Genomic DNA, 25730 nt, shown 5'->3' on the forward strand with positions numbered 1-25730 from the left:
TCACTAAAGAAAAGCATTATCTGGTCATTACCACATTGCTGTTTGTGGGAGCTTGCTGTGCGCAAAATGGCTGCCGCGTTTCCTACATTACAACAGTGACTACACTTCAAAAAGTACTTCATTGGCTGTAAAGTGCTTTGGGACGTCCGGTGGCCGTGAGAGGCACTCTATAAATACAAGTCTTTCTTTTGGTTTCTCTTGTGCTATCACACTAGTGTACCTGAAGGTTGAGCTACCCAAGGTTCTGACAGTCGACTCTCTTTGTTTTTTATCCTCTCCAGTGTCCAAGCAAAACCTTCGGGGGCTTTCAGTCAACCAAGGAGTTTCCTGACGATGTTGTGTTGTTTGCCCGTAACCATCCTCTGATGTACAATCCCATCAACCCCATCAACCAGCGGCCAGTCCTGGTGAAGACCAATGTTGACTACAGCTTCACTCAGATAGTGGTGGACAGAGTGGATGCAGGCGACGGGCAGTACGACGTCATGTTTATCGGGACAGGTATGTTTTTTTGTTAACTGTCTGCGAGGTGCCTCTGAACGATCTTTCTCCGGTTTGCGCTGAATACAGTCAAGCTGCTGCAGTCCTCCAATCTTTACTCTCCATTTGAATTCTTAGATATTGGGACAGTTTTGAAAGTGATCTCGGTGCCAAAGGAAAGCTGGCAGAACATGGAAGAGCTTCTTCTCGAAGAACTGCAAGTCTTCAAGGTAAGATTCAAAACAATGAAAACAAACCTTTTTGTTCCTGGATCTTCACATAGAATCTTAGGACGATACAGCACAGAAGGAGGCCATTCGGCCCATCATGCCTGTGCCGGCTCTTTGAACGAGCTCTCCAATTAGTCCCACTCCCCCCTGCTCTTTCTCCATAGCCCTGAAAATGTTTTCCCTTCAATTATTTATCTAATTCCTTTTTGAAAGTTACTATTGAATCTGCTTCCACCGCCCTTTCAGGCAGCGCATTCCAGATCACAACAACTCGCTGCGTAAAAAAATTCTCTTCATCTCCCCGCTGGTTCTTTTGCTTTAAATCTGAGTCCTCTGGTTACTGCCCCTCCTGTCGGTGGAAACAGTTTCTCCTTATTTACTCTATCAAAACCATTCATGATTTTGAACACCTCTATTAAATCTCCCCTTAACTTTCTCTGCTCTAAGGAGAACAATTCCAGCTTCTCTAGTCTCTCCATGTTACGAAAGTCCCATGAAATAAGCATGCGCTCAAACATACCTTGAACATATGCATGGATGTCCCATTTTGGATAGCTGTGGATGGAAGGAATGGTGATCTGGAATGAATCCGTGAACTGGGATTTGGAAAGTTGGTGTAACGTGTGTCTGTGTTTTTAGAGACACTTTAACACAAGTACACACATGCTGCAGGTGGTAAAGATTGGATCACTGTACAACTGGTATGAACATGTTCTCTCTGGTTCTGTACTTGTGCTCGTAGATTACTTATGAAACAACTATAGATCAATTGTAACATTCCCTGATCATTCTTAAAGCCCCAGTACAGTAATAATATACTTGACATATACAATGCTAGCACTGTGTGTACGTGACACAACTTCACACACACGACCCAACTTCACACACACGACCCAACATCACACACATGACCCGACTTCACACACGCGACCCGACTTCACACACACGACCCGACTTCACACACACGACCCGACTTCACACACACGACCCAACATCACACACACGACCCGACTTCACACACACGACCCGACTTCACACACACGACCCGACTTCACACACACGACCCGACTTCACACACACGACCCGACATCACACACACGACCCGACTTCACACACACGACCCGACTTCACACACACGACCCGACTTCACACACACGACCCGACTTCACACACACGACCCGACATCACACACACGACCCGACATCACACACACGACCCGACTTCACACACACGACCCGACTTCACACACACGACCCGACTTCACACACACGACCCGACTTCACACACACGACCCGACTTCACACACACGACCCGACTTCACACACACGACCCGACTTCACACACACGACCCGACTTCACACACACGACCCGACATCACACACACGACCCGACTTCACACACACGACCCGACTTCACACACACGACCCGACTTCACACACACGACCCGACTTCACACACACGACCCGACATCACACACACGACCCGACATCACACACACGACCCGACATCACACACACGACCCGACTTCACACACACGACCCGACTTCACACACACGACCCGACATCACACACACGACCCGACTTCACACACACGACCCGACATCACACACACGACCCGACTTCACACACACGACCCGACATCACACACACGACCCGACATCACACACACGACCCGACTTCACACACACGACCCGACTTCACACACACGACCCGACATCACACACACGACCCGACATCACACACACGACCCGACATCACACACACGACCCGACATCACACACACGACCCGACATCACACACACGACCCAACATCACACACACGACCCGACATCACACACACGACCCAACATCACACACACGACCCGACTTCACACACACGACCCGACTTCACACACACGACCCGACATCACACACACGACCCGACATCACACACACGACCCAACATCACACACACGACCCGACTTCACACACACGACCCGACATCACACACACGACCCGACATCACACACACGACCCGACTTCACACACACGACCCGACTTCACACACACGACCCGACATCACACACACGACCCGACATCACACACACGACCCGACATCGCACACACGACCCGACATCGCACACACGACCCGACATCACACACACGACCCAACTTCCAATGCAACTTCCGACACCAGAACATTTTTTGAGCAGTTAGAATTGACCTCGGGAGGAAAAGCACAGATAATTGGGTATGAAACTTTAAGCTATGTTAAGTATTCAAGTACAGACTGCCTCTGAGTCCATGAATGCCTTAGAATGCCCCGGAGTGTGCTGGGAGTCCTGAAACCAAAGGCTAGGTGGGGCTACATTCGAAGTGGTTTTTAAGGAGCACCCTACCATACTGTTGCTGGTCTTACGCTGACTTAACCAATCTCTTCTGTTTCAGGACTCTGCGCCTATAACTAGCATGCAGCTCTCATCAAAAAGGGTAAGTACAGCACCTTACTGAAGATTTATCTCGAGAATCTGGATTCTCAAAGGTTGTCATTAAATGTTTCCCTCAATAGCCGATTGGCCAGTGCCGCAGGGTGAAATCAGGGGGCCAGTTGGTTGTTCTGAGGGGCCTGAAAAGGAGAGGGGGCTTTAGGGGCCATCATTGTGGCTGTGCAAAACTTCTGGGCTCCAGATACCCACTGTCTGCATCTGTTGTAACCTTGGCAGGAGACTGGCGGGATCTAAGCCAGAACCAGGATGCACCAGGTCCCAGCCTTGTACCGAAGGACCTGGATGTCTCGTGAGGGGAAAGACACCACCCAGCCTGAACAAGGCTATAGTTGTAAGGGGGGCAGGGGGTAGGGGGGTGCGAGGCTGTGGGATGGGAAGGGGGGCGGGTGCTCCCAAAGCCGGGGTTTCCCACACCCCAGGCCTTCAGATGGCCTTGGCGAAGGTGCCCCATGTCACACCGGGTGTACCTCTTCCCTCACTACCAGCGGTGGAGCCAGCCTAGGATTTTTAGACTTGGATTGTGGCTGCGACCCCCCTGAAGGTTTGGCAGTGAGGTTTGTTTTTATAATTCTGAAAAGCGGCCTCCTTACAACGGAGGCCATGGAGCCCCCCTGTAACTCGTTTCCAAGGGCACCTGACACCCCTCCCTGCGCGCAGGCTCTCTTTGGCCCTCTGTCCCCTTTGGCATGAGCCCCTATTGCTGGGGTCTGTGCCGAGATTTTCCTGGCAGACACAGTTACCCTAGAGATTAGAAACGGAACTAGCTCGCACTGCTTTTGTGCACTTCCTTAGCAGCTAAAGGGCTGCTTTGGCAGAGGCTTGGGAGTCAAAGGCCCTCGGTCAAGATATTTAGCTTCACACGGAGTTTCCGCGGATTTTCCTCGTACCCTGTCCCGGATTGTGAGAGAGCCTCCCTATATATGGAAGCAATATTCAGGTCTTGGATGGACTTGGGCTTTATAGAGTTAAAAGTGGCGGGGGGGTGGCGGTAAAGTGTCGAGGGAATATGTCAGTATTCAAATTGTTGTTCCGATTTGTAACACTCCTGTGAAGCGCCTTGGGACGTTTTACTATGTTAAAGGCGCTATATAAATGCAAGTTGTTGTTGTTGTGTATTTAAACATTTTTTTGAATGTAATGGAATTCAAACAGACTGGGTTTCTGTTAAGTAGGTAAAGTGGCACAAAGTATGGAAATTCTGCCAATTTGTATCATTTAAAGATATAAATATTATTGGGAGACAAAACAGCGATTAGGGATTTCACAGAATCATAGAAATCTACAGCACAGGAGGAGGCCATTCGGCCCATCTGGTCCGTGCCGGCCGACAAAGAGCTATCCACCCTCATCCCACTTTCCAGCACTTGGTCCGTAGTTGTGTATAGAATCAAAAAAGGAACCAGATGGGTTTTTACGATAATCCGATAGTTTCATTACTGACACTAGCTTTTTATTCCGGATTTATTTAATTAACTGAATTTAAATTCCCCGGCTGCCGTGGTGGGATTTGAACTCACGATCATTCGTCGAGGCCTCTGGGTTACTAGTCCAGTAACATGACCTCTGTGCTACCGTACTCCTGTGTTATTTGCTAATGTAATAGCCCCCTCTGTTGGACACTTCAAGTACAGCTGTTAAGGTGTATGAATGGGCATTTGTGATGACTAAAAACTGGGGAGTTTATATCAGGGCAATTGCCCAGGTTTATGCGCTATAACGTGACGAATGATCTTGTAGGTAACTCCATGCCAGGTTGTGTTATTGTGAGGTACTTGGACAGGTACAAAATACAATTTAAAAAGCTGATGGAATGTCAGCCTGTATCTCAGGAGGGCTGGAACACAAAGGGGTGGAAGTGATATTGCAGCTGTACAAAGCTCTGGTGAGACCCCCTGGTAGATGAGAAGACAAATGTTGAATGAGCGCTTCGCTTGAGGATGTGGGGGGCGGGGCGGTGCGTGCAGGGGCGGTGAATTTCCCTGGTTGTTTGTGTGCTCGTGATATCGTAAGCAAAGCGAGACGACTTCTTTTGACTGTGATCTCTGGCGGAGCATGTTTGCAATTTCCCGAGAAAAATCAACCACAGGAAGTGCTCCTGCTGTGCTTACAATGTTGCTAACTCATAGCGAGCAGAGCAAATCTTCCCTCACAGTAAACTGGCAAAGGCTGTCAGGCGAGTTGGGATAATAACAGTGCCTTTAACATAGTAAAACATCCCAAGGCTCTTCACAATTTGACACCGAGCTAGCTAAGGAGATATTAGGGCAGGTGACCAAAAGCTTGGTCAAAGAGAGAGGTTTTCAGGAATGTCTTAAAGGCGGAGAATTCCAGAACTTAGGGCCTAGGGAACAGGAGGCACGGCCGCCAATGGTGGAGAGATGAAAATCGGGGATGTGCAAAAGACCAGAATTGGAGGCGTGCAGAGATCTCGGAGGCTTCACAGAATCACAGAAACCCCACAGTGCAGATAGAGGCCATTCCGGCCCATCGAGCCTGCACCGACACATATCCCACCCGATCCCCGTAACCCCACGTATTTAATCCCCCTAACACTAAGGGTCAATTTATCATAGCCAATCAACCTAACCCGCACATCTTTGGACTGTGGGAGGAAACCGGAGCACCCGGAGAAAACCCACGCAAACACGGGGAGAATGTGCAAACTCCACACAGACAGTTGCCTGAGGCCGGATTCGAACCCGGGTCTCTGGTGCTGTGAGACAACAGTGCTAACCACTATGCCACCGTGATGGAGAGGAAGCTCGGCTCAGGGTCAAACAGGATGCCAGGGATGTGAATATTCCTGTTCTGCCTCAGACAATGGCTAGGGAGAGGGATGGAGTCAGTGGCTAGGGCCAGAGTTGGTGGCAGGGAGCAAAGGCTTTGGTCTTCCCAATATTTAATTGGAGGAAATTTCTGCTCATCCAATACTGGATGTCAGACGAGCAACGTGACAAATCAGAGGCAGTGGAGGGGTCGAGAGAGATGGTGGTGAGAGAGCTGGGCATCGTCCCCGTACATGTGAAACCTGGCATCGTGTTTTCGGATGATGTCGCCGAGGGGCATCATGTAGATGAGAACTAGAATGGGGCCAAGAATAGGTCCTTGGGGGACTCCAGAGGTAGCGGTGTGGGAGCGGGAAGAAAAGCCATTGCAGGTGATTCTCTGGCTACAACTGGTAGCATAGTGGTTATGTTACTGGACTAGTAATCCAGAGACCTGGACGAATGATCCAGAGACACGTGTTCAAATCCCACCACGTCAGCTGGGGAATTTAAATTCAATTAAATAAATCTGGAATTAAAAAGCTACGTAGTATCAGTAATGGTGACCATGAAACTATCGGATTGTTGTAAAAAAACAACTGGTTCACTAATGCCCTTTAAGGAAGGAAATCTGCCGTCCTTACCCGGTCTGGCCTATATGTGACTCTAGACCCACAGCAATGTGGTTGACTCTTAACTGCCCTCTGAAATGGCCGGGCAAGCCTCTCAGTTGTACCAAACCGCTACGACAAAGTCACTGTGGGAGTACCTTCACCACACGGACAGAAGGCGGCTCACCACCACCTTCTCAAGGGCAATTAGGGACGGGCAATAAATGCTGGCCTTGCCAGCGACGCCCACATCCAGTGAACAAATAAATTAAAAAACAGATAGGAATGGAATCTTCATGCTGTATGTTGGATGGTGAGCGTTGGCCACAATGTTGTGAAGCCAAGTACAGTTTTTAAAATTCGTTTATGGGATGTGGGCATCGCTGGCAAGGCCGGCATTTATTGTCCATCACTAATTGCCCTTGAGAAGGTGGTGGTGAGCCCGCCGCCTTGAACCGCTGCAGTCCACGTGGTGAAGGTGCTCCCACAGTGCTTTTTACTGTGCATTGCGGTACCATGGGCAAGTTGGGAAGAGAAATCTTCATCGTTGAGAGACCAGAAATTCACAGAACAGTTAGAGTAAATTCTGGTTTTGACCACAATGCCAATCGAGCATGCCCCATAGCTTTGATGGGTGAATGCACTGGAAAATTAGGTTGGACGCAGATTCGGTCCTTGATCAGTGCAGTTGGTTGATCTCAACTGTTGGGGCCCAACACTCGGCTTTAACGCCTTCAGTGGACAATACAAAAAAAATCCACCAGTGTTTTTTCTGCTCCCTGTTTGCCATCCATTGACCCCTTGATGGGAAGCGCGCGTGTGTGTGTGTGTGTGTGGGGTCGAGGCAGGGACAGCCTGTTGACACTCGCTGTCAAAGGTCACGCTAACCGAACGGCCCAATCGAGCGCGGTGCCAGAGGTCATCCAGCATTCGTGGAGAACGAGCAAGGGTCAGTAACCCCAGAGGAAGAGAGAAGAAAAATTGGCTGCGGGCTGAAGAATCTACCACAGCCAATGAAAGCGTGTCTGCACAATTTTAGGCACCCGTGGCAGTTATTCACAGTCTGCATAAAATCTTGACATATTTTCCCAGGAACTTAGTATTTCTGTGGGACAAGAAAATCAATGGCAGCTGATGTTAGTTTGACTGTGAAATTAGTGCGGCGAAAAGCTGATTGTTATTTCTGCTGGTATTTCTTCACAAAAATGTTATGAAATTATCTGAATCGTGTTGATATTTGTAACCGCGGATAAATCCTTCCCGTCCCTAATCTTTACAGATGTCTGCCTGTTTTGTTTTTGTTACAGCAACAGCTGTATATTGGCTCGGACACTGCAATATCCCAGCTGCCTTTACAGCGCTGTAGCATCTACGGGAAGGCGTGTGCTGAGTGTTGCTTGGCGCGCGATCCGTACTGCGCCTGGGATGGAAACACCTGCACCAGATACCTGGCAAACACCAAAAGGTAAATGGATAGAGGGGAGGCTGTTGCCATAGTGGGCCATGACACTATCACAAGACACTAATGAGGGAGGTCAATTTTCCCTACCCTAGTCCATCCATCCAGAAAGACACGCCAGTGCCCCTATTGAGAGCCATGGCTCAGTGGGTAGCACCCTCACCTCGGAGTCAGAAGGTTGTGGGTTCTAAGACCCACTCCAGGGACTTGAGCACAAAAATCTAGGCTGACACTCCAGTGCTGCGCTGAGGGAGCGCTGCACTGTCGGAGGTGCCGTCTTTCGGATGAGATGTTAAACCAAGATGAGACGTCTGCCCTCTCAGGTGGATGTAAAAGATCCCACGGCACTATTTCAAACAAGAGCAGGGGAGTTATCCCCGGTGATGGGCAATATTTATCCCTCAACCCAACATCACTAAAACAGATTATCTGGTCGTTATCACATTGCTGTTGGTGGGAGCTTGCTGTGCGCAAATTGCTGCCGCGTTTCCTACATTACAACAGTGACTACACTTCAAAAAATATTTTGTTGACTGTAAAGAGCTTTGGGATGTCCTGAGGTCTTGAAAGTTGCTAAATAAATGAAAGTCTTTCTTTTTATTTCAGCATCCAACTTTATCTTAAATGATTCCAGGGGTACCGTCCTTCTGGGCTGGGTAGCGGAGTCAAAAACCTTGGAATTATTTCAGAACCAATCAGGCATTGTGATCCGGGGTGGGGGACTGTAGGGCTGGAAGAGGTTACAGCGATAGGGAGGGGCGAGGCCATGGAGGGTTATGAAAAGAAGGATGAGAATTTTAAAATCGAGGCGTTTCTGGACTGGGAGCCAATGTAGTAGGTCAGTGTGAGCAGGGGTGATGGGTGAACGGGACTTATTGCGAGTTAGGACACGGGCAGCAGGGGTTTTGGATGAGTTCAAGTTTACAGAGGGTGCAAAGTGGGAGATCAACCCGGAGAGCATTGGAATAGTCGAGTCGGGAGGTAACAAAGGCCTGGATGAGGGTTTCAGCAGCTAAGGTGAGGGAGGGGCGGAGTCGGACGATGTTACGGAGATAGGAGTCGGCGGTCTTGGTGATGGAGAGGAAGCTCGGCTCAGGGTCAAATATTCCTGTTCCGCCTCAGACAATGGCCAGGGAGAGGGATGGAGTCGGTGGCTAGAGCTAGAGTTGGTGGCGCGGACCAATATTTAATTGGAAGAAATTTCTGCTCATCCAATACCGACTCCATCCCTCTCCCTGGCCAAAGTCTGAGGCAGAACAGGAATATTCAAACTGTTGGATCTCTCTGGATGGTTGAGTTTGTCCTCCGTCTCTTGGAGTGAAGAGTTTTCTGACATTGGTTCTAAATTTGGGCTCTTGCCAGTATGAACCTGTCTTGTCCTAATATCACGACTTTGCTTGAAGCAATGTTCCAGATTTACTTTTTCTACACAGTTTAGTATCTTATAAAGCTCTCTCAGTCCCCTACTTTAACATCAGAGGCCTGGGTTTCAACCAAAAAGCAGACTGATGGAATGAAAGTCCCACTCCGCTAGATGCAAGGCTCTTGGTTGAAATGAGTCTGGCTGTTTCAGTTGCTGGGCCCCAAGACAACACTCTCTACAATTTGGCCAGTGTTTTCTTTCGCACGAGCCTCCCAGTCTAATCGCACTCTCCTGCTTGCTCCCCATGCCTTTAAATATTCCTCTTTTTCAAGCAACTATATATAATTCCCTTTCATGTTAACAGAATCCAAGATGTGTTTTTTTGTATTTATAAAACCACATCCCATTGTGTCCCATCCCAGGGTGGTTATTCTTTGAAGGTGGTACTATTGATCAGCAGAGATTTATTAACACTCAGAACCATTTCTCCTGGGTGCTTTGCAAAGCACCGGCTGTAGCAGGTGTCTCTGGAAGGAGGCAATGGCCTCGATATTAAACCCCTCCCCACCATGATGGATGGCTCAGGGGGTTATAAAGTGACATTCGCATAACTTGACCCCAATAGGGCACGCACACCGCCATTTTTACGGCGGCGGATATTGGGGTGCCCGAGTGTCCTGCCGTTGGCAATGGGCTCCCCAAGGTAAGTGGTTCCTTCAGCACTCCTTATGGACCAGTTCAGAGAAGGTTCACGAGGTTGATTCTGGAGGTGAAAGGGTTACCTTATGAAGAAAGGTTGAGCAGGTTGGGCCTATACTCATTGGAGTTTAGAAGAATGAGAGGGGATCTTATTGAAACATATAAGATCCTGAAGGGGCTTGACAGTGTGGATGCAGAGAGGATGTTTTCCCTCGTGGGGCAATCTAGAACTAGGGGGCATAGTTTCAGAATAAGGGGGCACCCATTTAAATCGGAAATGAGGAGGAATTTCTTCTCTGAGGGTGGTGAATCTTTGGAATTCTCTTCCCCAGAGAGCTGTGGAGGCTGGGTCATTGAATATATTTAAGGTGGAGATAGACAGATTTTTGAAAGGTAAGGGAGTCGAGGGTTATGGGGAGCGGGCAGGGAAGTGGAGTTGAGGCCAAGATCAGATCAGCCATGATCTTATTGAATGGCGGAGCAGGCTCGAGGGGCCGAATGGCCGACTCCTGCTCCTACGTCTTATGTTCTTATGTTCTTATGACCTCACCAGTGCTGACATCCGCCCCCCACCCCGATTGCCGGGGAGTATCCCCAAGGCTATGACCTCCTGCCGCTAGCGTCCCCTCCTGTCCGCCCGCCGGCCAGGCTGTCCATCTGGCTGGCTGCCGGGTGGGAGGCGGAGCTACAGGATGCAAATGAGGCCCCGCCATCACGATCGGCAGGACCTCCGTGTCCTCGGTCTTGCCAGGTTCTTCGGCCGTTTTCAGCCTCCCCCACACCCTGCCGGCCACCCCGTTAATATCGAGGCCCGTGTCCTTAGACCTACAGTGTGACAAAGAAATGGCGCAGTTCCGTCAGTCAATACTGAGTTTCCAACTAACGCCCTCATTTCCCCAATTGTTTGATATCCTGGACCGGTCCGATGGCATAGTGGTTAGCACTGTTGCCTCACAGCACCAGGGACTGGGGTTCGAATCTGGCCTCGGGTGACTGTCTGTGTGGAGTTTGCACATTCTCCCCATGTTTGCGTGGGTTTCCTCCGGGTGCTCTGGTTTCCTCCCACAGTCCAAAGATGTGCGGGTTAGGATGATTGGCTATGATAAATTGACCCTTAGTGTTAGGGGGATTAAATACGTGGGGTTACGGGGATAGGGTGGGATATGTGTTGGTGTAGGGGTTACGGGTATCGGGTGGGATACGTGTCGGTGCAGGCTCGATGGGCCGAAATGGCCTCTATCTGCACTGTGGGGTTTCTGTGATTTCTGTGAATATACACCTGACAGATTCTCCTTTTGGGAACATTCATGCAGGAAAGTAAAACTCCTCCCCACCCTAAAACAATGGACTTTAATGGAAAATGCTCCATCCAGGCCCACCAACATAGCATGAATATGCTTTTCGATGGCCAACTGCATACAGCAGCAGTGAGGGAGCAAATAGCCCCAGGAGGCTGGCATGAAATGAGGTTTCTACGTCTATCATTCCATTTTAAATATCCATCACATTGATCATGAATATTGGGAAATCATTGCTGAAATGTGTCAGTTTGGCTCAGTTGATAGTACTCCTGCCTCTAGGCCAGAGGTTTGTGTGTTGGAGCCCCATTGCAAGGTTTGGGCATACAATCCAGGTGCAGTACCGACGGAGCACTGCGTTGTTGGAGGTTTGTCCGTTGGGTGAGCCGATAAACCAAGGTCCTGTGTGCCTGTTCTGGTGGTTGAGGTGGAGACCTTGGAACCCATGGCGCTATTGAAAGAAGAGCAGGGAGTCCTCCCGCTGGCCTGGCCAGCCTTCCTCCTTCAACCAGTGCCGCCAAATCCAGATTAAGTGGTCATCCATTCAGTTGCTGTTTGTGGGATCTTGCTGTGTGAAAACTGTCTGTCGCCTTTGTCTACATAACAATCATTGCACTTCAGAAAGTAATTCATTGTGTGCGGAGCTTTGAGATATTTCTACGAGACAGGCTAAGTCTTTCTAACGTTCGTGTCTCTTCACAGGCGATTTCGGCGTCAAGATGTGAGGAATGGAGACCCTAACACCCTGTGTTCTGGAGGTACGTTCATATATATTGATCATCTTGTTCTAGATTGGAGTTCAGAAACTACACTTGTTTGGGATTATGTCTCTGAACAGCAATGAAGAGAAATAGATATGTATGTAACAGTGGCTCAGTGGTAGCGCCCTTTTCTGTGAGTCAGAAGGTTGTGGGTTCAAGTCCCACTCCCGAGACTTGAGCACAAAAATCAAGTACAGGAAACTCATTTTTATCCGGCACCGACGGGACTGGCGTGGTGCCGGTTGATCAAAAAGTCCAGATTACAGAGAGGTATACTTACTAAGGTACGAGAGCCCCGTACACGGCCACAGATCCAGGCGTCCCTGTTGCATGGCAACAGGTGCAGGAACCCCGGTTACATGGCCACTAATATGAAGTAAAACTTACCTGAACCTACTCCTGAATTTTGCCGGTTAAGAGAGATTTCCGGTTATTTAGGTGCCGGTAAAAAGAGAGTTTCCTGTACTGAGGGAGTGCTACGCTGTCGGAGGTGCCGTCTTTTGAATGAGATGTTAAATCAAGGCCACGTCTGCGCTCTCAGGTGGACGTAACAGATCCCAGGGCGCTATTTTGAAGACGAGCAGAGGTCTCCTCCCCAATATTTAAGATGAGTCCTGACTGTTATGTCCGTGTATAATCAGACACAGACTGCGGAGAACGGTACAAACGGTGTTTACTCAACGTGGCTCAGACTGCAACTGAACTGTACAGATTACTACTCAACGTTATATACAGGTGTGGTCACTGCCGGTACTACAGTATACATGAGCTGTAAAAAGTAGTTCTCCCCCTTAAAGGTACATACATTACACTGACCAATATTTATCTCTCAACCAACATCACTAAAACAGATCATCACATTGCTGTTTGTGGGACCTTGCTGTGCGCAAATTGGCTGCTGCGTTTCATACAGTACAACAGTGTCTTCATTGGCTTTGGGACGTCCTGAGGTTGTGAATACTCGTTTGGTAGTTTTAAAATAATTTAATTTCCTCTTCAATTCGCTCTTCTTCTGAAGGCTCGGGCTGATGCTGGGGTAGAGTTTGATGGGCAGCCCTCCGCTACCTTGACCCGAGTGCCTAGTCTCTGCGGGTAATTTGAACCGAACTCGCTTGGCAGGAAACCCATGGAATTGGGTGAAATGTCAATTTTACACCCTGCCCAATATTACTCTTTATTGACTTCAAGAATAAAATCGGGTGGGGTGTAAACCCATCGTTGCACCCGATCCCGTCAGTTTCCCAAGGGGCGGGTTAGGTTAAAATTGCCCCTCCCCCCATGTCAATTTTCCCTGTAATTTTTTTGGCGTGGTTTTTGCATTGAAAAGCCGACTGCGCGGGGTCCCTGGAGCGCTGTGCGGCCGCACAGCTTACAGGGAACATTGCCCCGTGTGTGAGCGCCCGCAATGAGGGTTAGCAGGGAATTGCAGTCCAGTGCTTACTTGTTGTCCACGCATTTGAGCTTTCCAACGCGAGCCACTGACGAGCGATGGGGACCAGGGACACTGGCTGGTCACCCCTCTGCAGAATGCATCAGAGGAACCCCCTTACAGCCAGACACCAAGCTGAAAGGAACTGGCTGTTTACCTTTCTACTCTTTTTACATTACCGCAGCCCGTTTCTATCATTGCTGAATAGCCCTGTTTATGCTGCATTCGAGTTCAGCTACAGTGGGTCTTGACGATACTGCACCAGACCATTTTTCACTATGTGAGTCATATGGATCTATAAATAGAGGCACAGAGTACAAAAGCCAGGAAGTTATGCTAAGCCAATATAAAACACTTGTTCAGCCCCAGCTGAAGTATTGTGTCCAATTCTGGGAGGACGTGAAAGCTTTGGAGCGGGTACAGAAAAGACTTATTAGAATGGTTCCATGAGCAGAGAAGGCTAAGAGGAGATTCGATAGAGGTGTTTAAAATCATGAAGGGTTTAGATAGAGTAAATAAAGAGAAACTGTTTCCGATGGCTGAAGGGTCGATAACCAGAGGGCACAGATTTAAGGTGATTGGTAAAAGAACCAGAGGCGACAGGGGGAAAAACTTTTTTACATGTAGCCAAGTGGGAAAATGCAGTGAATATTTAAGTCCACTAGATGGCGCGGTTCATTTTCCCCTTTAGAATTTGAAAAAAGGAGAAAAGGGTTATGGGTAAGGCCATGTGATGCCAAAGGAACCTCCCCTTTCTTCACAGCCTCCATTTTCTAGATCCAGCGTGGGGGGTGTGCTCTGAGGAGAGTTGGGCAAGCCACTGCCGTATTTTGTCGACTGTGTTTTATGTATTTACAATTTCATCCTAAACCTAGACCCAAGTTATTAATACAGAATAAAAAACCCCAAAAACGAAAGTTCGTGTCCTGTGCTGCTCCATTTCGCCAGGCTACACATTTTGGTACCAGGAGTGGGGTCTGTTAGCTTGGAGTTTCTCAGGTTTGGGAAAGTTACATAAAATACGGCAGTGGGGGAAGAGCGGTGTGGTGCCAAGTGGACCTGGAGACGGACGGAGAGTGCTGCCTGGGGTTGCTAAGGAGGACCAGACCAGACAGACGGGATCCAGAGGGCGCCAGGACCAATCTGGGAGAGGACCCATCAAGGCACCGAGGAGGGACACCATTGGAGAAGAATCGTCACAGCGGCCATCCCATTCAGTGACTGTCAGGGACTTGTGAACTGAGTCAAAATGTTAGACCCTCCTGAGGAGGCGGGTGGAGCTCACAATTTGGATGGTGAGGACAATACCTCGAGTGTGGGTGAGGGCAACCAGATAGATCAACTCAAGGCACAGATTTCAGAGTTGAAAAAAACCCATGACCAAGCAATGGCAATTATTGCCACTCTAGGTAATGGGGCAACCAAGTCATATGTGTATGTACCCAGAGAGCGTCAGATCCAACCATTCAGTGGTGAGGTATCTAAAGATAGTCGTTCAGTTGATGAGTTCATTGAAGAGGTTGAAAGTGTACTACGAGCTAGAGATCAGACTCCTGCAGAGCAGGTAGATTTCATTCGATCTTTGTTGAGGGGGGCAGCCCTACAGGAAATTAGGTTACGGTTGGGTGGAGAGTCTAAGCAGCCCAGTGACCTGTTCAGTTACCTAAGGGGGGCTTTCACCGAAAAACGCAGTGAGTCCCAGCTGTTAGAAACTTTCTATGGACGCAAGCAAGAAGAGGGTGAAGGTTTCCAAGAATACTCACATGCACTCTCTCAGATTATTAGAACTTTGGTAAAGCAATCACCTGATGCTGTGCCGGACACAAAACGGGTTGTCAGAAACAGATTTGTTGATGGTGTTAGAGATCCCTCACTCCGGAGAGAGTTGCGCAAGTTTGTACGAGACAACCCCCAGTCTACCCTGTTCGATGTACGTGAGGAAGCTGTCTTATGGTCCTTAGAAGACCAGCCCTGTAGCACTAAAGTTGCAAAGAGCAAGAATGTAGTGTGTGACAGTACGGGGAGGGATCTTCAGTGTTCTGCCATTGGGGTACCAGGCAGCCAGGCTGTCACTTTACAGGATGTTCTTAAAGTGGTGGCGGAACAGGGTAAAGCTATCGGGGAACTAACAGAGGCAGTACGGGGTCTTGCTCTACAGAAGGAAAACACGGGTAATGACAAGGTTGGGAAACCTAGAGCCAAGCCAAAGTTCACTGATGAAGGTCAGCCTATTTGCTTTAAGTGCAACGGGGCGGGGCACATTGCCAAACAGTGTCCTCAGAAGCACGAGGTAGCAAACACATCCACCAATGCTGGCTGGGGTGCAGGAAAACTAACTCCCTCGATTGCCATGAGCCGGGCAATGCGAGGAAAACCTGCAGGCTCTCAGAACAGTACTGGTATTCGTGACAGATTTCTTGACCGTGCAGTAGGTAAATGTCCAGTAGTAGATCTCAAGATTGGGGGGGTTACTGCTAACTGTTTACTGGATACCGGGAGCCAAGTCAGCACTATTACTGAAGTTTTTTTCAGAGAGCACTTACTTGGGAGGGATGAGGATATGCTGCCTACAACCGGGTGGCTTAAGATCACTGCCGCCAACGGGTTGGACATTCCCTACTTGGGTTACCTTGAGTTAGACGTTGAAACTATGGGCATAACCTTACCCGAATGTGGTTTCCTGGTAGTCAAAGAGCATCAGCAGTCACAGCCTGCAGCACCAGGTCTTATTGGTATGAACATCATCAGCCGATGCAGACAACTAGTTCATGCTGAGTTTGACACTACTCTAGGGGGAAAGTTGGATTCAGATTGGAGGGAAGCATTTCAGCAAGTACAACAGTGTAACATCACTCCAAAGTCATCTTCTGTCCGTGTAGCTGGTAGGGGTGCTGTACATGTGCCTGCGTCTTCCATAGCTACAGTCTACGTAAAGGGACTTAAAACTCAGTCAGGTGGCAGCACTAAAATGCTGTTGGAGCCAGGTAACACACCATTGCCAGGTGGCCTGGTAGTTGTCCCCACTCTAGTTGAATCAAAGGGACATTTATTTCCAGTGCAGGTGGTAAATTTCTCTGAGGAGGATGTGTGGTTAAACCCCAGGACCAGGCTTGGTATTCCGACTCAGGCAGAGTGTGTAGACAAGGACTCCTGTGAGGTGCGATTTCAACGCATCTCCGCTGACACAGAGGAAGTAACTGTTGGCAGACAAGAAGGACAGATGACAGACAAAGACATTCAGTTGCTTTTGGACAAACTACACATAGGTGGCACACAGGGCCAACAAGCAGAGTTAGGTGCACTTTTAGCCAGGTATTCGGAAGTATTTGCTTTTAAGGATGAGGACCTAGGCTACACTGATAAAGTTGAGCATGAGATTAACTTGGTAGATGACGCACCAGTTACAGAGCCATACCGTCGTATCCCACCTACACTGTACAAAGAGGTGAGGGACCACATCACTAAGCTTTTAAGAAAGCGTGTCATCCAGGAGAGCAATAGTTCATACGCTTCACCCATAGTGGTAGTTCGTAAGACTGATGGAGACATACGACTATGTGTTGACTTTAGGAAACTAAACTCAAAAACCAGACGTGACGCATTTCCTTTGCCCCGCATTGACGAGAGTTTTGATGCCCTTCATGGTGCAAAGTTCTTCTCGACCATTGATCTTGCAAGTGGGTACCACCAGGTTGCTGTTCGTGAAAGTGACAGGCCTAAGACTGCTTTTACAACTCCTTTTGGCCTTTTTGAGTACCTCAGAATGCCTTTTGGTGTCTGTAATGGACCTGCGACTTTTCAACGACTTATGCAAGCGACTATGAGCGACTTAGTGTTCCACATCCTATTAGTGTATTTAGATGACATCCTTGTGTTCTCTCAGACCTTCCCGGACCATTTAGAGAGGCTTGAGACAGCTCTAAGACGACTGAAAGAGACAGGTTTGAAAGTAAAGCTTGAAAAGTGTCACTTCCTGCAGCAGGAAGCCAGGTTCCTTGGGCATCAAATTTCAGGGGAGGGTATAGGGACAGATCCAGAGAAAATTGCCGCCGTAAAGAAGTGGCCGGTCCCCAGTACAGTCAAAGATCTGAGGTCATTTCTTGGTTTCTGTAGTTATTACAGGAGGTTCATTGAGGATTTTTCTAAACGAGCTGGCCCTCTCCATGACGTAGTCAATGCATGCCTTAGGGAAGACAGCCGAGCAAAAGCAAAACGGTTGTTTGAAGGTTCATGGACAGCGGCGTGCCAAGCTGCTTTCGAACAGCTGAAAGAAAAGCTGATCAGTGCTCCAGTGTTAGGTTACGCAGATTTCACTCAGCCTTTTATTGTAGAGACGAATGCCAGTAACCTAGGATTAGGTGCCATCCTCCACCAGCAGCAGGGAGATAGGAAGAGAGTGATAGCATATGCCAGTAGGAGGCTCCGTAATGCTGAAAGAAATGACAGAAACTACAGCAGTATGAAACTAGAGCTCCTCGCCCTCAAATGGGCTGTTTCAGAGAAATTTCGAGGTTACCTTCTAGGTTCCAAGTTCACTGTCATAACAGATAACAACCCCCTGTGTCACCTTTCTACAGCTAAGTTAGGTGCTGTTGAGCAAAGATGGGTGGCTCAATTAGCTGTTTTTGACTTTGACGTCAAGTACCGCCCAGGCCGCTGTAATGCAGCAGCAGATGCCCTCTCTAGGCAGCCGTTAGCAGGGGAGCCCGAGTCAGACAGTGGGGATGCGGACTATGATGGTTGTGTGGCCATATGTAATGTCACTCACAAGGGAACAGCTCTAGGACCAGACTTAGGGACAGCAGGAGTCAAGTGCTGTAAAGTCAGACAGATCCGTGTTTCGGACGCAGAAGAAAGTACTGAGCGTAGTGAGTTGCAGGGTAACACACCAACACTTCCCGGTTACTCTAAAGAGGAACTACGTAAGTTTCAGGACACAGACCCCACCCTCAGCATGTTTAGGAAGTTTTGGGGTGAGCAGCGAAGGCCAACTTACAAGGAGAGGTCGCAGTTATCCAAGCTAGTATTATCCACGTTAAAGCAGTGGCCCCGTATTTGTGAGCAAGATGGTTTGTTGTACCGTGTAATCGAGGATGTCCATGTTGGTGAGTGTCACCAGCTACTACTGCCCTCTTGTTTGAAAGAAGTCGTGCTTGAAGGTGTGCATGATCGTATGGGCCATCAGGGAATAGAGCGCACACAGAACCTTTTGAGACAGAGATGTTTTTGGGTTGGGATGTATGGGGATGTGGAACAGTGGGTCAAGAAATGCGAGAGGTGTGTTTTGACAAAAATGCCCCACCCCAAGATACATGCCCCTATGAAATCATTTCTAGCCTCCCGGCCCCTTGAAGTAGTTGCTGTAGATTTCACCATGCTGGAACCGGCCTCCGATGGTCGTGAGAATGTGTTAGTGGTGACCGATGTTTTCACTAAATTCACACAAGCCTTCCCTACTCGGGACCAAAAGGCTGATACCACGGCAAAAGTCCTTCTCAAAGAGTGGTTCATGAAGTATGGGGTCCCAGAAAGATTGCATTCAGACAGAGGTCGAAATTTTGAGAGTGAAATCATTGCCGAGCTGTGTAAGCTTTATGGTGTAAAGAAAACCCGCACTACCCCACACCACCCAGAAGGAAATGCTCAATGTGAGAGATTCAACAGATCTTTACATGATCTTTTGCGTACACTGCCTCCAGAAAAGAAGCGCCGCTGGCCTGAGCACTTATCTGAGTTGGTGTATGCCTACAATGTAACACCCCATGCTACGACTGGCTACTCACCGTACTATCTGCTTTTCGGGGTTCATCCACACCTTCCTGTAGATGCTTTATTAGGTCAGGAGCAAGTGTTAGACAAGAAACATGAGTGGTTGGTTGTCCACCAAGAGCGTTTGAAGGAGGCACATGCAAGGGCAAGAGAGTACACTGAAAAGAAATCAGCTCAAAGAATTGAACTTAACAAAGACAAAGTGTACTGTCCAACCATTGAGGTGGGTCAGTTGGTATACTTACGACACAGGCCTTTGGGTAGGAACAAAATTCAGGATGCGTGGGGTCCTACTGTGTACAGAGTGGTGGAGGTACAGGGTACTACACATGCAGTTGAGCCTGTAGAGGGCGGTCCTTTAAAAAGGGTCCATAGAGTTAATCTTAGGCCATGTGTTACCCCTGTCCCTGAGCCTAGGCGGACGAGAACCAAGTCCCCTGTCACCGTACCCCCTGTCACTCTTGACAGAATCGTTGCCAGAGCCCTCTGATACTGAGTTTGTTGTGGTAGAGGAAGTCACCTATCCAGAGTTAACTCAGGAGGAAAAAGTAAACAATGATCCTGTTGGTAACGCCCAAGATGTACAGGAATCAGAGGCTGTTTCTGAGCCAGAGCATTCAGATCCTTCTGAGTGTGGGACTGAGGTTGAGGTACCCATTCCGGCTCCTCGCAGAACTAAAAGAGCCAATGCTGGGGTAAACCCTAACCCATACCATTTGCCTCAGTCAGCCTGTAATGCAGTCTCACTCAGTCCTGAGGTGTTCTCTCATGTTTTATCGAGTCTGGGTACTGCATTTTTTCGAGAAGCTGTAAAAGAAGTGAAAAACGGGTGCTAAGTCACCGAGGACGTTGACTTTAAAGCAGGGGAGAATGTAGCCAAGTGGGAAAATGCAGTGAATATTTAAGTCCACTAGATGGCGCGGTTCATTTTCCCCTTTAGAATTTGAAAAAAGGAGAAAAGGGTTATGGGTAAGGCCATGTGATGCCAAAGGAACCTCCCCTTTCTTCACAGCCTCCATTTTCTAGATCCAGCGTGGGGGGTGTGCTCTGAGGAGAGTTGGGCAAGCCACTGCCGTATTTTGTCGACTGTGTTTTATGTATTTACAATTTCATCCTAAACCTAGACCCAAGTTATTAATACAGAATAAAAAAACCCAAAAACGAAAGTTCGTGTCCTGTGCTGCTCCATTTCGCCAGGCTACATACACAACGAGTGGTTAGGATTTGGAATACACTGCCTGATAGGGTGGTGGATACAGATTCAATAGCAGCCTTCAAAAGGGGACTGGATAAATACTTGAAGGAGAAAAAATTGCAGGAATATGGGGAAAGAGCGGGGGAGTGGGACTGACTGGATTGCTCTTCGAAAGAGCCGGCGCAGACTCGATGGGCCGAATGGCCTCCTTCTGTGCTGTGCTATTCTATGATTCAGGATGGGGTACAATGTCGTTGGATTCCATTGTGTTATCTCTTTAACTCCTGACACTTCATTTTTTTTACAGATCGCCATCGTCACAGGGTAACAGAAAAGAAGCTGTATGGGGTGGAGGGCAGCAGCACGTTTCTGGAGTGCATCCCCAAATCCCTGCAAGCCCAGGTCACCTGGACATTCCAGAAGCGCCCTGGAAGTCCAAGAGATGAGGTACGCACAATTCCCCAGGTGCTAATTAGGATCAGCCAACGGGAAAATATCCTCCATGTTTGTACGCAAAAACCAACTATCCTGGCCCCCATTCCCAGATACCGATCAGATATTGACCTTTAAGCTGCATTTCTGTGTGTCTTTCTGGACACTCCTAAACCTCAAAACGCACCTTGTTTACTGAACAGAAATAAAAATGCAATCCATCAGAATTTCAAACATTTCCTGTTCCCTTATGTGGATTTTCTACGCAGACCCAAGATCTCGTCCACTGGACCTCCCTGTCGTTACCTTGCAACTAGTCTTGGCTCTTTCTGTCTCACTTAACTCCTTGGGCCATTTGTTTGCTGCTTTTCGATTCTTGTGTCTCTTTTTTTTCCCCATTGTCCCTTCTCTACAGACTTCTTCCTTTCTTGCTTTCTCTCCATTTCACTTTATCTCTAATTTTCTCTCGATCACTCTCTGTTACCTTTTAAATTGGTCTTTCTTTCTATTTGTCTTTCTCTCTCTCTCTGTTTTTCTTTAAATCTCTTTCACCCACTCAGACCCAGATTTGAACTCCAGGTGGATTCCCCACTCAGGCCAGCGTTAAAATTACAGTTGGGTCTCAATCAATGTTCCTTCTAAATTTTATTTGCAGCCCCTTTAAGGGGCCGCACGGCCCATTCAAAAAATCCGCACATCCGCAGTTTTTGCATTTAAAAGCCGGCCCACCAGCTGCACGGGACGCGGCCGCGCAGCTTAAAAGGAACGTTGGTCTCAATGATGTCATCGGTCTGCAACATGCATATGTAAAGAAGGACCCCTCCGTTGGCTCCGGGCGCCTGTCCTCGCTGCCTGCTCAAGAGAGCGGGTTAAAATTGCAGATGTTGCGATCATGGCGGCTTTCGGACAGGTAAGAGCCGGGGTGATTTTAACTGCCCCAGCCGCCAGGTTTCTGCTGAGCGAGTAGGGTTAAAATCGCCCCCCGCCTCCCCCGTCTTTTTATCTCCATCTCTGCCTTTCTTTCATTCCTTCCCTCTCTACGTCTATTTGCCTGCCTCTTTCGGTGGAGCTCCCTGTCTGTATATCCCTTTCAATCTCCTGTCTTTTCACTTTGTTTTTCCTCTTCCCAGTGTCGCTAGCTTTGCTGGATTGGGCCATTTCTGTTAAATATGCAAATACCCAGGTGACTGCAAGCTTTGGGTTGGTATCTCCATTTGAAATCATCTCTTGCACTTAAATCATTACTGGGTGAGTGATTGCTATCCAGCAAAAATGAATTTAAAATAAATGATTGCGTGGAAACCTAGTTTAACAATTGGGAGTGCTAGTCATTGCTTTAGAAAAAGGAGTTACCCTGTTGTGACATCATCTGCTTAGCAACCACTCCAGTTTCTCCTAAACTTGATTCCCACCCATTTTACATTCCAATTTAATTTGATTGTAGTGCAGCCCATCTCATAGAACCACGCAGCACAGAAGGAGGCCATTCGGCCCATTGTGCCTGTGCCGGCTCTTTGAAAGAGCGATCCAATTAGTCCCACTTACCACCGCCACCCCTCCCCCCGCCCCGCTCTTTCCCCGTAGCCCTGCAAATTTCTCCTTTTCAATTCCCTTTTGAAAGTTATTATTGAATCTATTTTCACCACCCTTTCAGGCAGCGCATTCCAGATTATGACAACTCGTTGAGAATAAAAAAATTCTCCTCCTCTGATCTCCCTCCTAGAGTTTTTTCCAGTTATCTTCAATCTGAGTCCTCTGGTCACCGACCCTCCTGCCAATGGAAACAGTTTCTCTGGCCAGAATTTTGCAGCGGGGGGGGCGTCAGCGGGCAAGATCGGTGGCGGGTCGGGTGGGAAAGTGTTTTTTTTTCACAGCGGGCCTGTCCCAATGTCGGGTCTGTCAGCGCTGAGCAGACCCAACTTGCAGCAGTGGGGGTCCCAATTCAGGTAATTCTGGCTTGTTTCGAGCCACTTAAGAATGATTTTCAGCGCATTTGACAACTCGCCCACGGGGTCCTCGGTGGTCATGGACCACGTCTGTCAAGCTGAGGCGGGAGTTCAGTGGCCACTGAATCAGCTGTTGAGTTGACGGCTTCAAATATAAAGTAAAAGCTCCCACCTTAGAGATATCTTCCCTCAGCCACAAGCTCTTCCTCACTGCATTTCCACAACAGATTCACCATGCTGCAAGTCTTTACACAAGTCTCCATCCAGTCTGACCTCATTACTTCTCTCACCATTGACAGATCGCTTCTGTCATCTCTACTTCACCTGCCATCTATTCTATCAGCATGGGTGCCCTTTATACTCTCTCACCTTGGTCCTCAGAATCCCACCATGATCAGCCCCAACACCAGCAGCACCAGGCACACCAGCAGCACCAACAACAACACCAACCTTCTCCGCAATCACCTGATACTGCACAGGACACAGGGCATCAGTACCCGATCACATTGCTACCCGGGAGGCCAGGGATGACCTCGCATTGGCCAGATTTACTTCACTTGACACTGTACATCCTGGCTGCCACATGATACACCAGGTTGGCACCACCCAACACCAACAACATAAAGTATCCCTACAATGCCCAAGCCATTCCTTTCACACTCATCACCATTGCGGGGGGTACCGTTATGTCTCACCATTCACTACAACTCACTAAGCCACTTCCAAAGGTGCACACAAATCTGTCCAAAAACGCAAAGTGTTGAAAATAAAGGTTTCAATGTTTGACACCACATTCACAGAAACTTCACATAAAACTTCACATTGCATAAAACTTCACATTGCATAAAACACCCAAGTGCCTACCCCTGTGTGTTGTTAGTTGGTATGATTGCACTAGGATGAGGGTGAGTGTGAGGGGTGGCTGGTGAGATGGGGAAGTGATAATGTAGATAGAGAGGGATGGGTGAAGGTGCAAGGTAAGTTGGTGTGAGTAAGGATGTGCAGGAGTAGGGTAGGGAAGGCAGAGTGATGGGAATGTGATGAGAGGCACAGCAGGATGAGGTTGAGTGTGGCTTTGTACTAACGTTCGTGATCTACTGAGGTCATTGAAACATTTGTGGCACTGCACCCAGGTCCTCCTGACCACATCCCTGCTTCTGCCTTTCTGTGCAATGTGCAACCAGGCTGTGTTGATCTCCTGGGGAGGTCTCTTCCGCCCATGGGAAGGGAAGAGAACCTCCCTGCGTGCTGTAACTCCCTCCATAAGCATATGGAAGGTGTCATGGGAGAGCCTGGGTGCAGCCCTGTGCCTCTGTGCCGTGCTTGTCAGTGTTTGCAGCACCTCAATGCTGTAGAACACTGACCGCACAAATGTCAAAATAAATTTGGCCATGGTCCCTTTAAGGAAACCGGCTGATGATGTGTCATCAAATGACATCACCAGACCCGCTTCCTCTAATTGGCCGGGAAACGCACAGGGCGGGATTAACAAGCCCCATCAAGGGAAATTCATTCTACACAACGGGATGGAGCCAGTAGTGGGGTCAGGACCCGCCACCGACGTCTCCCGCCATGGACCCGCCAAGGTGAACAAAATCGCAGCCTTTCTGTCTACTCTAACAAACCCCCTCATGATTTTGAACACCTCCATTAAATCTCCCCTTAACCTTCTCTGCTCTGAGGAGAACAACCCCAGCTCCTCTAGTCTCTCCATGTAACTGAAGTCCCTCATTCCCGGTACCATTCTGGTCAATCTCCTCTGCACCCTCTCCAAGGCTTTGACATCCTTCCTAAAGTGTGGTGCCCAGAATTGGGCACAGTATTCCAGCTGATTCCTAACCAGCGATATCCCCTTATTGATGATAACAGATTTCTTAAAATCTTTAGCCGCTAATAATCATGTTTCACAGAATCACAGAAACCCCACAGTGCAGATAGAGGCCATTTCAGCCCATCGAGCCTGCACCGACACATATCCCACCCGATCCCCGTAACCCCACGTATTTAATCCCCCTAACACTAAGGGTCAATTTATCATAGCCAATCAATCTAACCCACACATCTTTGGACTGTGGGAGGAAACCGGAGCAAACCCACGCAATTACGGGGAGAATGTGCAAACTCCACACAGACAGTCGCCCGAGGTCAGATTCGAACCCAGGTCCCTGGCGCTGTGAGGCAACAGTGCTAACCACTATGCCACCGTGCTTATCCAAGAAAATGTTGCCTTCTAACCTCATTATGTGGTACACTGGTTTTTACAGGCGCAAAAAGGTGAATCTAAAAAACACAAACACAAGACCGTTGACGAGACAGAAAGTTGCACTTGAGTCACGCCTCTTGCGCATCCCCGATTTTAATCGCTCCACCATTGGCAGCTGTGCTTTCAGCTGACAAGGCCCTAAGCTCTGGAGTTCCCTCCCTAAACCTCTCCACCCCTCTACTTCTCTTTCCTCCTTTAAGACGCTCCTTAAAACCTACTTCTTTGATCAAGCTTTTGGTTGCCTATCCTAATATCCCCTTATGTGGCTCGGTGTCAAATTTCTTAGTAAAACGTCCCAAGGCGCGTTTTACTATGTTAAAGGCGCTATATAAATACAAGGGGCTCAATTTTCATTGGGCCATGGAGTCGGGATTGGAGGCGTGTGGGGGTTTAAAATCCTGAAATCGGGGGGGGGGGCACGAACCCATCCCACCCCCAACCCGCTTCCATGCCAGTTTCAAAGGAGGCGGGTCCCCGACCCGTGCTGGGGCCCGCCTCCCCAAGGCGGGAAGGAGATTAGTGCCAATTAATTGCCCGTTAGGCA

General features: G+C 48.6%; 1 protein-coding gene across 3 annotated transcripts in view; it reads left to right on the forward strand.

The window, feature by feature from the left end:
• sema3b (sema domain, immunoglobulin domain (Ig), short basic domain, secreted, (semaphorin) 3B) overlaps positions 1 to 25730 on the forward strand; it is a 435650-nt gene that overhangs the window by 403144 nt on the left and 6776 nt on the right. For all 3 annotated transcript variants that reach the window (XM_086002040.1, XM_086002039.1, XM_086002041.1), the window contains 6 exons: positions 282 to 501; positions 619 to 710; positions 3138 to 3179; positions 7880 to 8037; positions 12094 to 12149; positions 20853 to 20992. In XM_086002040.1, the coding sequence (XP_085858166.1) occupies positions 282 to 501; positions 619 to 710; positions 3138 to 3179; positions 7880 to 8037; positions 12094 to 12149; positions 20853 to 20992 (708 nt within the window). The remainder of the gene's footprint in view (positions 1 to 281; positions 502 to 618; positions 711 to 3137; positions 3180 to 7879; positions 8038 to 12093; positions 12150 to 20852; positions 20993 to 25730) is intronic.

The sequence above is a fragment of the Somniosus microcephalus genome, chromosome 11 (genome assembly GCF_052327205.1).
Source record: "Somniosus microcephalus isolate GS21.2 chromosome 11, FLI_Smic_1.0, whole genome shotgun sequence".
In the NCBI taxonomy this organism is placed as follows: Eukaryota; Metazoa; Chordata; class Chondrichthyes; order Squaliformes; family Somniosidae; genus Somniosus; species Somniosus microcephalus.